This window comes from Callospermophilus lateralis, unplaced genomic scaffold (genome assembly GCF_048772815.1).
Source record: "Callospermophilus lateralis isolate mCalLat2 unplaced genomic scaffold, mCalLat2.hap1 Scaffold_1105, whole genome shotgun sequence".
Taxonomy (NCBI): Eukaryota; Metazoa; Chordata; class Mammalia; order Rodentia; family Sciuridae; genus Callospermophilus; species Callospermophilus lateralis.
In genome coordinates, this window is record NW_027511298.1 from 415,355 (window position 1) to 428,260 (window position 12,906).

General features: G+C 37.4%; 1 protein-coding gene across 1 annotated transcript; it reads left to right on the forward strand.

The window, feature by feature from the left end:
- The first annotated feature begins 9,060 nt into the window (after positions 1-9,060).
- Positions 9,061-12,699, forward strand: LOC143388356 (olfactory receptor 14C36-like). Its single transcript, XM_076842174.1, has 2 exons — positions 9,061-9,980; positions 12,597-12,699. Exons 1-2 carry the CDS (start codon positions 9,061-9,063, stop codon positions 12,697-12,699), a joined length of 1,023 nt encoding a protein of 340 aa, XP_076698289.1.
- The last annotated feature ends 207 nt before the right edge of the window (positions 12,700-12,906 follow it).

Genomic DNA, 12,906 nt, shown 5'->3' on the forward strand with positions numbered 1-12,906 from the left:
TTCTATTTTGTAAAGTAAACCTCTAGGAGCATTTCTGGCCATCTTTTTGGTTATTGCTGTTGTTGTATTTATCAGGACTGAACCAAGGCTACATCCCTAAACCTTTTTTCTGTTTTTGTTGTGAAACAAACTATATATGCTTTGACCAGACAAACTCCATTTTACCCTGAGACTCCACTGCATATGAGAAATGCTTCTCACATGAGAAAACCCTGCATATGTAATCCACTTTCTGCCAAGCACACCCTGTATGGCAACATATAAGGCGAAAAAATGTTTCAATTATTCTTTCACAGTGTATTATTAGGAACTACATGTGTAAGTTGTTCTCATTTTAATTCCGATTTTTCTTGGACTGCTTACTGTACTCTGGGTAATTCTGACCCACTCCCCATGTTACTATGGTTTTGAATTACTGGTAGCTTGTAGTTTGGGACTATAAAAATGTACCCTACCTTCTGCAAAAGGTTGAAGGATGCAGAGCCCACTTTCTATTTGCCATTCCTACCCACCATCTAATAAATTTAATGTCCTACTTCAAGACTCACCCAGTGATTTATTTCTAATGTGCCACACTGTATCACAGAAAATAGGGTCTTGCTAAGTTGCTTAGGGACTCCAGGAGTTTCTGAGGCTGGCTTCAAACCTGTAATCATTGTTCATCAACCTCCTCATGTGTGGGATTGCAGGTGTGCACCTGTGTGCCCAGTTTGTGGCAGCTCATCATTTCACATGAGTTATTTCTCTCCAAATATTTTAGTGTCTTCATTGGCATGTGCTTTGTTCATTGTTAATTATGACTGACATAGGCTCAATATCAAGTTACCTAGGAGTACTGATATAACAAAATGAAGAAAATATATTTACACAAAAAACAGTCAGTATATTCAATTGCAAAATCTAAACAATCAATTTTGTTCACCAATACACTAATAGGAAAATGGGGAGAAAAATAAAAGTGTATTTATTACCTAGGAAAATATGAAAACCTAAATATTTGTGATTATTAATAAAGGCATTTCTTAAATTTTGAGACCAGGGAATACTTGCAGTAGGAGCCAATGAGCACCTCAGGGCTGCCTGATGCAGAAGGCTTGACTTGCTCTGACATGATCCACCACAGTTGAGGCTCCACCCAAACTATGTCCATGGCTTTTGGTTCTCACTGCTCCAATGTTTCCTGCTAGAGCAAAGGACCTTTGGAGAACCCCAGATAAATTCTGCAAACTTCACCTTTACATGCATTTCCTTTTCAATTATGCCTTACTGAATCTAAATTTATGAGTTTTTTATGAGTTGAGGTGGCTACATAAATGAATTTTAAATTTCACAGATAAATTTCTTTGGAAAGAAATTGAATTTCAACCACCAGTCCTATTGAGAGGTGTCCTTTGGGGTACATTTTTGGATATTTCACTGATATTTTATTTGGAAGACCTTGGGTCAAAGGAGATGAAGAAAGAAATATCAATATAAGGACTTCATTATAACTTACATTGTGTGTCAAATATTGAAAAGCCCTGTCAATTGGTGTGCTATGGAACATATGCAGAAGTTGGCAAAAAATTACTTTGTATATTGTCATGAGCCTAGGAATATATTTTTATAGTAACATCAATTATGTCAAAGATATATTTTGGATAGCCAGGTTTTCTGAAATATTAGGTCTCTTTACATATCCAGTTTTCATGATATATTAGTTTTACTCTAATAAGGACACAATATTTAAGAGTACTTGTTAGAGCCTTTTGTGAGAATATGTCCTGCCACCTGCATAGACATTAATTCAAATACCAGACAGGGATTACCAGAGATTTTTTTAAAAACACACAAAAACCTTTACAGAGAATGCCAGGATCAGGTGGGACATTCATCTTTGATTGAGATTAGTGACCCAGATCTGCCTCAGCACATTTATTCTATAGGTTTTGTCATCAAAAGGTCATTTGTGGGAAAGTTTCAACAAATCAGGCAGGTGTGAAGCTCCCAACACCAAGGAGACATTGTGGTTCTTGTTATCTTTCTGTGCACAGAATCCCCTATCCTTGGGAGATATTATCTCAGTTTCAAGGTTCAGACTGATAACTCTGAGCCTTTGCCCTGATTTTTCACAGGCCAGGTGTCACCATAGCAACTGGGGGATTTTCAACTGTGTATTTGCTCAGGGGGTTCCCAATGCAGCAGCACACCACAACCATGAGGAAATCACAAACCCGATGCACATCACCATCATCCATGGTTATCTGTCTCAGTGTCTGTGGGATGAAAGCTACAGAAGACAAACTTAGCCCAGTACATAGTTAGAAGTATGATGAAAGTTTAGCAATCAACAAGGCAATGTAAGAACTTATTCTATAGAGACTTTTAAGATATTATTCATGACTGAGAATATTATGCCACAACCATCAGATTTTTCCCAGCTTCATAAAGCCTTTAGGAAATTTATGTTGAATGCTTTTAGAATACTATATAAACTGCAAGAATACAGTTATTTGTATCAGTAGAGTTAAAAGCCAGATTTGATCATAGTTTTAAAGAGATCATTTTAAAAGCTGGATCCAAAGAATGAGTGGTTATAAATAGACTGCAGGCCCTAAGGAGTGGCTAAGAATTTCATACCTCTTCAATAGGAAAGGAGCTGAGAGCAACTAATAAATTTGTAGGACCATACCTATTGCACACTCAAGGATTTAGAAAGGAAAATTCCCTTGAGAAGTGTCTTGTGGCCAGCCTGCTTGCACAGAGGGCACAGGAAGTTGTTATACCATGCTAAGCAAGGAAGACATTAAGAAACCACCATTGTACTAATTTTGGGGACCCATCTATGTTGTGAGGTGGCATCAGACTTTAGCATCATTTACATTATGCCATCTCTGCAGGAATGTAGAGTGCCCAAATTAATGGGTCATGATGCCTTCCACCCTCAATTCAAAGAAAGGCTTGGTAGCCCAAGTGAACTGTAGCATAGTCTGAGACCCTGAAGGCTCCCCAGGGTGAATAGGTGAAGCTGTGAATGTGAAGCCAAAGTTGGCATGGAATCCCAAGAAATTAATAGTTACCAATAGCATAAACTCTCTGCCAAGGAAAGGCAAAGAGAGCCCCAGCCCCTGTGTTCTGCAACTGGCAAGGCCAAAGGGCAGGAATTACCCAGTCCTTTTGGAAATATTGTCTTACAGTCAAGAGTCCTAGTTGCTACATGAGAAATTACAGATGGAGTTGTTTTCTCAGCTGATTTTATATTTCCTCTACACCATCCATTCTTTCCACAGCCCTACTAAATCCTTTTGGAATAAGAAGGCTATGTTCTACAGTGGATATTGATGCATGTAACTTGCTTTTGATTTTCATGGGGGCTCACAACCAAGATTTTACCTTCAATTTTAGGTGAGATTGTTGTCTCAAACTTTAGGATAAAGCTGGAATTTATTAGACTATCAGACACTTGGAGATGGACTAAATTCACATTGCATTGTGAAATGGACATGAGTTTTGGAGATCTGGAGTTGAAACATTATGAATGGGATGTGAGGTGTGTCAAAAACTTCCTGAATTTAGGCAGGAATTTTTTATTCTTTTTTTCTTTCTTTTTTTATTTGCATTCCTGAGTGTTTTTATCAGAGATATAAAACCTTGTTTTCACACAAGAATTTTTTTGAATCAAATGGTGTATAATATCTCATTTTTCCAAGTGTACAGGTTGCAGAATCACATGGGTTATACAGACATGTATATACATTCGGCAATACTAGTGTCTATTTTATTCTGCTGCCCTTCCTATCAGGCAGGAATTTTCAAAGGTAGAATGGTTGGATTATGAGAGCTGAAACCTAATCAATCCATCTTCATTTGAATGAATTGACTGCGTGTTTGCTTTAGGCATTTGGGGCATTGCTGGAGAAGGTGGCCCACTGGGATTAATCCTTGATCACTTTCCTCTAACCCTAACCCTAACCCTAACTCTCTTTCCCCTTCCCTATCTTTGCCCACTTGGAGACATATTCTGAGTATCTTCCCTCTGCTGTGGTGATCCTCAGTGTGCCCCCACTATGGGCACAAAGTCATGAAATTAGATGAAAATAGACTAAATCTCTGAACACCTGAGACAATATGATTTCCCAAATCTGGGTTGGTTTTTGTTTATTGTGCATGTTTTTTTTAAAAACCACATATTTTGGTCACAGCCATGCAAATCTGACACAGTTATTCATCATAATCAAATAGAGTGCAGAGTGTATACCAGAGATGACCAAATGGCCAAAATTATGATAAACAATAAATCAGCCACATTATATCACCAGACTAAGGAGAAATAAGTCTACAGATGGATGTGCTGATTTAAAGATCTGTGGAATATACATGTAACAGAATGACATTCATCCTAAGGAATAAACATATGATGCCTGTACAAGGTGGACCAATTTTGAAAAAGTTAGGGTAAGTCAAGTCAGAATGTATATTGAATGATTTTATCTATATGAAATTTTAAAAATATATAATTTCAAAGGTACAAAGTATACTTAGAGTTTTCTAGTGTCTAAAAGACCATGTGTGACAGAAGTAATAAAAGTATCTGGAAACAAGTTTAGTTGGATGTTCTACAACTTGGTAATGTAGTAAATATCACTACATTTCTAAGCATGAACTGTCACAAAGGTAAACTTTGTGTCATGTGAATTTCATGTCAATGATAAGAAATTTTTCTGCTGAACTGTAGATAGTGTGAGATGTTTCTGATTTACAAGTGAGAGTTGAAAACACACAGGGAGAACCATCAATTTTTTCAGTGTTACTCACTTCTCAGTAATGACTGACTGTCATCTGCAGCAGAGCAGTTCCACTGTCCATGGTGGCACGTGGCCAGGTCCTCTCTCCTGGGCTCTGGAGGTGCTGCTGCCTGGTGGTATGTTCAGGCCTCCTGTTGTCTCTGCAGGCTGAGCTCTGGGCTCCTGGGGGCCCAGCTCACACTGGCCAGGCGCCAGGTTCACATAAAGCAGAGGTGACTGAGCTCCCCACATCTGACATGGCACTAGGCTGACTGGACAGATTCACCCTGGCTGCAGACACCATTGATGGGAGAAGCAAGGGGAAACACCGTTCTGTTCCATGTTGACAACATGTGACACTCAGGAGTAAGTAATAAGCAATTAGATTTTAAATGCATCTGAGCTTCACTTTTATTCTGTTCAGAAAATTACAGTGTCATCCAAAGAGTCAGTGAGTCCAGGAAAAGGATTCTTAATTCTGAGAAGAACACAGCAAGCATGGAGTATTCTTAAAACTGCACTGGTTTTTGGGGTGATTGCCACTGCTGCAATAAAAAGACAGGGACCTTGGGGAGGTCTTCACTGTGTATGCTAGTATAGTGTGTGAAAAAAATTTATACTGATTCTGGATAGTTTAAAATTCTGTTCTTCAGATTACTATTACTTGTGATATACTTGCAAAATTCCAGAGAAAAATAAACACATTCACATGAAGATATCAAGAACAAAATGCAAAATATGGTATAGGATTCATAGGTAGATAGGAATGTTTTTATACAACTGATAAACATGCACATATGTCAATAACTGTGGGAAATAAGATATTTAATGTAGAATACAATTTTCGTTGGAATATTTTGAACATTAATCTCACCCCTTTCTTTTGATCACAAATACATTTTTTCACTTTTTCAGTTTGTTACTTTTTGTTTTTTGGGTTTCAGGGATTAAACCCAGGGGTGCTTAACCACTGAGCCACATCACAGCCCTTTTGATTATTTATTCTGAGATACAGTCTTGACAAGTTGGGAGGGTAGCTTTGAATTTACCATCCTCCTCTCTCAGCCTCCTCAGCTGCTGGATTAAAAGCATGTGTCACTGTGCCCAAATTTTCAATTGTATTCTTAACATTTTACTGAGAATGTATTAAGTATGACTATAAGGATGTGTGTGTCTAGTGTTATCAATATAAGTATCAAGGTGTGCATCATTTTGTAAGTGTATTTTGATTTTCAGATTATATGTACCTCAGCATTCCTCAATGGTTTATCAAAGACACTAATCAATTTCCTAACATGGGAAATGTAATTTAGAAATAATTAATTCTTGGATCTTTCAAACCAAATAATTTTTAGCAGTTTTGAACTGATCTATTTATCATATATTTAATTATTTAAAACACTATCAAGATAATTGCAAAAAATAAAAACTCCTGGATTTTCACTTCCAGAGCAACCACCTGTGCAGTTCCACTTTATGTTCCTGGAGTTGAAACATGCTAGCTTTTCTTCACACACACTGTCCTGACTCTCACTTCTATCAACCCTTTCTGTTGTTTATACCTTCATCTTATTGTCTTTAAGAGGGAATTTTCTATAGGTATTTTTTGTCCCTTAAATGAGGATGTCATACTGAACCATACTAAAATTTTAAGGCCAGTCTATGCGATTTAAAGCCATATTTTTATTTTAAAAATTTAGGTTCAAAAAGTCACCATATCTTTAGAATCTACTGAAATTGTGTCAGGGCCTATGTAAAAAATAGGTGGTGCTTTGAACATTTATCTTATTGTATTTATAAATGACTTTACATCAATTCTCCATAATTGGAAGCTTCCTAATATTGACTAGAATATGAAACAAAGAAAGTTGAATTGAGAAGAAGTTATCAAACTATAACAAAAGGAAAAGAGGAAATGAAGTAAGTTCATATAATTCAAACTAGTTGTGGAGAATTTTCTAAGTTCTATTGGAGAAAGAAAAGCAGGAGGTGGTTTTGTGTTAAAAACTATAATAAAGAAAGAGCAATAGGGACATATAACAGTTGATGGAGTGATGGCCTGGCATGCACCAGACTCTGGGTTCAACACTCAGCTCCACATACACAGAAAATTAAAACATTTTTAAAAAGAAAGAAAATGTATCTATAGTTCTATGCAAATTTTAGATTTAAACCCATGTTTATATATCATCTGTATGTGACAGGATGTTTTGAGGTGGTCAACAAAAACTCCTGGAGATCCCAGAATCCAGGATAAAAGGTGAAAAACCTGGCAGATTTCCATAAAGAAACCTGATTAGTCTCATATCACTTTCAAAAATTTTCATGTTTATTTGACCTTTTACATGTGTACCATTTTATTTTTCCTTCACAGTACTCAAATTATGTTTTAAAGATGATAATATACTTATTTTATTTAAACCCAGTATCTAGAGCAGATTTTGCCATGTTATGAATCATTAATAAATAATTGTGGAAAGATTACCTAATTTGTAAAGATCTTATGCTCACAGGCAAAGGTGAGTTATTTCAAAAGAAGGTACACTGTATTTCTTATAGATGTGAAGAAAGGGCTTCACCAATTTAGGAATTACTCATTTTTAAATAAGTCAAATAAAAACTTAGTTCATGTTAGCAGTTAGATGATTATGCTACATTGCATTTTTTATTAACTATTATCCATGAAGTCATGCACTTGCTACTAAGAGAATAAAAACATTGAGCAATACATGGCCAAAAAATTAAGGAATTTGCAACAGTAATTTGGGGGATAAATGCATTCTGATTTACTGAAATGCAGAAGAACATGTCGATTTCTAACATTACAGAGAAATAGAAGAATAATTAGAAGCTATGAAGAGGGTTTCTGAGGAAAAGTTGCATTTGAGTCTCCTTACAGCTCAGTATGTAGTAATGGGAAAAGGGAATCATTATGTAACAGTAGAAAAGGGCCTCTGACAGCAAGTTATAGGGCATGCTGTGAACAAGGGTGTCACTGAGGTGTGATATTCAGGTTGTGTCAGTGAGAAATGGGGAATAGGGCAAGCAAGAGATTACAGCTAGATTGAGTAGGGGTCCTTGAAATTAACTGTGAAATTAACACCAACATACCTGTGTCTGGGCACACACCCTTGATGCTGGAGGACACAAATTTTAAGTAAAGGCCAGACAAACTCATGATGAAGATCGCTTTTCTAAGGGTGAGTGTGGTTAACCTGACAAAGTGCTGAGGTGGACCCAGGTTTTCAGAGTGCTGAAGAAATGACAATTTTGGTGATTTGGGATTGAACTAGTCTGATATGCTTCAGAAGTGCTGTAAGTATGAGCAAAATCTTTCTTTTAGGGTAGTCAGCCTGGATCACTTTGTATAATCATGACATTTGGAGGAAAGGATTAAAATGGAAGGTGTCAACAGGAAAATGACAAATTATTGTCTAGACAAAGGAATCTTCAACTTCATGGTTCTGAACACAGAATAAAAATGCATTAAGGCAAAAAATAAAAGTTTAAAAGAATGTCATCTGCGCTAGAATCTGGAGCTTTAAACACCTCACACTGATCTGTTGGAGAGAGAAAGAGTCCCAGTGGGAAAAGGAACATATTCCTATCTGAGATTCTGTGGCCTGCATACAGTATCACCCCATCCTGAGGATCAGCAGGGAGAGTGGGGGATGGCAGGAGAGTCCAGGTCCAGTCCAGTCAGATCCCCTCATTTTACCATAGCACTGGACCTGCAGCCTGGTATGGAAAAGTTTGAATTCTTGAGAGGCTTTCCTTATGAGTTAAATTTTTTCATGTTAATGGAGATAAATACTCCTATATTATGAATAGTTTCCTACTTAAAAATATTTGAAAATTAATTACAATTGGAATTATTAATAATACTTTGAATTATTTAGTGTGGAAAAATGGCAAAATAATGTTGAAATTATATTCATGGAAGAGAGTGAAAGTAACTATATTATAGATCATTAAAAAAAAAAAAAAACATTGTCACATGCTCTGCATGGAGTTTCAGTGGGTGAGGGGAGGCCAGATGAGGACCTGAGGACAAGCTCTGCAGGTCAGGCCCAGACCCTATGATGCAGACCTCCACACCTGAACTGGTGTGGAGGTGCACTCTGCTCAGAAATGAGTAAACATTTGAGAAAACCAAGAGTGACTTTCATCTCCAGGGAAAGCAACTGCAATATACAAGTAAACATGGTGCATAAGAATATATAAAGTAATTTCATTAACTCTGTTTTCTTTCCACTTTTATCTCTTTATCATCCCACTCAATCTGAATTTTCAATAAATGGATAATTCCACCATGGTAACTGAATTTCTCCTCCTTGGCTCTCCTGATGGCTGGGATCTGAGTTTCCTCTATTTCACAGTATTCCCAATGACCTACTTGGGTACCTTGTTAGGGAACCTTCTCATCGTCACTGTCACCACTGCTGACCAGAACCTGCACACACCCATGTACTTCTTCCTCAGGAACCTGTCCATCCTGGACATGTGCTTCATTTCCATCACTGTCCCCAGTGCCTGTATCAACTCTCTCACTGCCATTTCAGTGACTGGTTGTGCAACCCAGATCTTCCTGGTCATTTTTTGTGCAAGTGTTGAACTTCTGTTTCTCACCATCATGGCCTGGGACCGCTATGTGGCCATCTGCCAGCCCCTCCAGTACCCTCTCATCATGAACCCTCAATTTTGTGTCCGCATGACCCTGGCTTCATTGCTCAGTGGTCTGCTGTATGCAGGTGTGCACACTGGGAACACATTTTGGCTGTCCTTCTGCAAGTCAAACGTGGTCCATCAGTTCTTCTGTGATGTCCCCTCTCTGCTGAGGCTCTCCTCTTCTGACACCACCAGCAACAAGGTCCTTATTCTTGTCTCTGCTGTGGTTATTTGTGGTGGTTGCTTCCTTCTTATTGTCGTGTCATATTTTTGCATATTTTCTGCTGTGCTGAAATTTCCCACCAGAGCCCCATGGAAGGCCTTCTCCACCTGCATCCCTCACATCCTTGTGGTGTCCATCTTCCTCAGTTCCATCACAGGTGTGTACCTGAGGTCCTCAGCAACCTCTGACACACTCGAGGACATGGTTCTCTCTGCCTTTTACACCATGGTTCCTCCCTTCCTGAATCCTCTCCTCTACAGTCTCAGGAACAAACAGGTAAAGGACGCTGTGAGGAGATTAATGGGAAGACAGTTGTTCTCAGGGAAATGATAAAGATGCTTTTCAGTACTATTCTTATTTCACTGTTTGAAGTTCTTAATTAGAGATCATGCTCTTCATAGCTAGGCTTCAGAAGTCATACTGCTTACTCTAATGTCACCTTATTGGGTCCTGGGTACTTCAACTTGTAAAATAATTTTTGTTTTAATTTATGAAATCATTTTTATTTATTCTTCATAAAATGTATAATGTTAGCAAATGCATCTTTAATTAATGAGTATAATTCAAGTTGTATGTTATAATCATTTGAGATTATATCTGTTTATGATTCACCAAATAGTTTGTAGTACTTCAATCAAGTAAAGTCACAGATGCAAACCTTACAAATCAATCATGAGAACAACCTGATATCATTTGACCATATTTAGTGATCTCATTTAGTGATGTGTGAAATAAATCTGGAAGGTCTCTGGTACACAATTGTGTCAATTTAAATACATTGGAAATACACAAAAATCAAATCCTAAAGAAGTTATAACCAAAAGTGTAGAGGGAATCATAGTAGCATTTCTCTCCTTCTGGAACATAGAAAAATAGAATAGTCCTTGTCCATGAAGTAAACAGAGGGCCATGGTTACCAACCCCTGTGTCCTGACAGTCAAATGCATCCCCTGGGGAAGACAAATTGCCTTCCTAGGCCTTGTTGGCTGCCAGTCTTTTTTATGTCCATAATTGACCCAGAGATGGGGACCAAACCTTGGGACTAAGTTGCAGTTGAGCATTCAGATGGTTGCCTCCACCATGTAACTTAATTCTGTAACATTTAAGACTTTGTCATGTCTGATAAAATGAAATGACAGACACTAATTATCTGACCTAAGTGTCTCCCCTATGTCAACTGTCAACTTTGTATAAGTATGTAATGTAAGCCTGTATCTATACATGTCCTCTAATGCCTTTTTGCAGTCTTTCATCCTCTCACACAGGTTATGTCTTTTTAAATATTTTAGTGGCCTAACTGGTATGTGTTTTGCTAGTTATTAATTGCAACTGACATATACTCACTGTCAAAGTATCTTGAAATTTTAATATAACAAAATAAGAAAAAAAGAGTTCATACATATTGTAGGCAATGCATCAAACTCCAAATTCTAAGAATGATTTTTTCACCAGTTCACTAATAAGAAAAAGTGTACAAAATTATTAATATATGTATTACCTAGGAAAATACAAAAATCTAAATATATGTGTATAATGAATAACAGAATCTCTTAACATTTGCAGACAAGGGAATACTTGTAGTCAGGACCAATGAGCACCCCAGACAATCAGCAGGAAGCCTTGACCTGCTGTAACAGGATCCAACCAGAACACAGGCTCCATCCACTGTGTCTGATTACTGGGTCTCCCTGCTCCAATGATCCCTGTTAGAGCAGAAGGCCCTTCAGAGCACCACAGATGACTTCTGTGACCTCCACTTTTACAACCATAACCTACTGAATCCTAATGAGTGGCATTCAAAATCTTACATGAGTTGAGGTGACAAGTAAATTAAGTTTAACTTTAATGTATAAATTTAGAAAAAAAATTAAATAGAATAACACCATTCCTATTGAGAGACATCCATCTTGGTGAAAGTCGTTGAATGTTTAACTTGTATTGTAAGATATTTTAACCAAAAAAGATGGTTGCAAAGGAGATGCAAATAACTAAATATTGGTACAAAGACTATGAAATCCCATATCTGATGTCAAATTATGCAAAGCCATGAAGATAACTTCCCAAGGACAGAAAAAAAAGAGAACATCAATTAAAAATAGATAATAGCAGCAGCTAATTAATAAGATATTTCTTTTGCATATAAAATAAGGAATTGTTTTAATCTATTTTCTGTGGTTCTTCTCTTGTTATTTATTAAATTATCTGCATCAAGAGACAATATCACCTTTACAGACATGGACATGGAAGAAGTAGTACTAAGCATGTGATTTAGTGTGGTCTACTGTTAAATGATTCAAAACAGAATGATAAGTAATGTCATTTTGACTTGGTGAAAGTGGCCATGTGAAGGCTCAGACTGGGGTGACAAAGGCATAGGTACTGAGTTTGGACACTTGGGTTCAAAGGGCAAGTCTCAGCAGCATGACTTGATGAGGCAGTTCCTAGGAGCAGACTGACAGCTGATGAGCTCACAATGGGCCCCAACTTACTGGATCTAATGAGTTTCCTGAGCAAATGCTCAAGTTACTCTGGTTTTTTGATTCTGCTTTCTTTCTTTCTTTCTTTAAATATTTATATTTCTTTTAGTTGTAGTTGCACACAATACCTTTATTTGTATGTGGTGTGAGGATTGATCAAACCCAGGGCCTCGCTAATGCTAGGTGAGTGTTCTACCACTGAGCCCCAGCACCAGCCCCTTGATTCTGCTTTCTCAGTAAGAACTTAAAGGACCCTACAGTTTGTTAGTGAATCTGGTGATGCAAAGCTGGAGTGTAGAATATTGGAGTGTAGAATATGACCAGGGATGGAAGTGACCAATTCAGATGTGTCCCAGTGTTCACTGAATCATCTGTGCAGATAGATATTTACATCAATATCAATTCAAAGTTTTAGATGTTCTTCTAATTTTTGTAATTTTATGGATGCAAACATAGTTGTTCAACATTTAAAAAATCAGAGATATACACAAACTTGAGCAGAGAAGTAGAAGCAGAGTCTAGTAAAAGTGTTGCATCTCCACCTGGTCCAGCAGCCAATCATGCTTGAGTCAAAGATAGAAAGGTTCCTTTCTAATGTACCAACAAAAGTGGATTTACTATGAGTAAAATTGCTCCTACTTTCATTTCAAGATACTGGTGCCAATGCAATGGCATGAAAGGCCACAGACTTCTATAGGACATAAGATTCCCAGTAAGACAGGATGTTCTTCCATCTTAAGAATCCTGCATCATGTCCAGATTTGCTCTGTCAAAC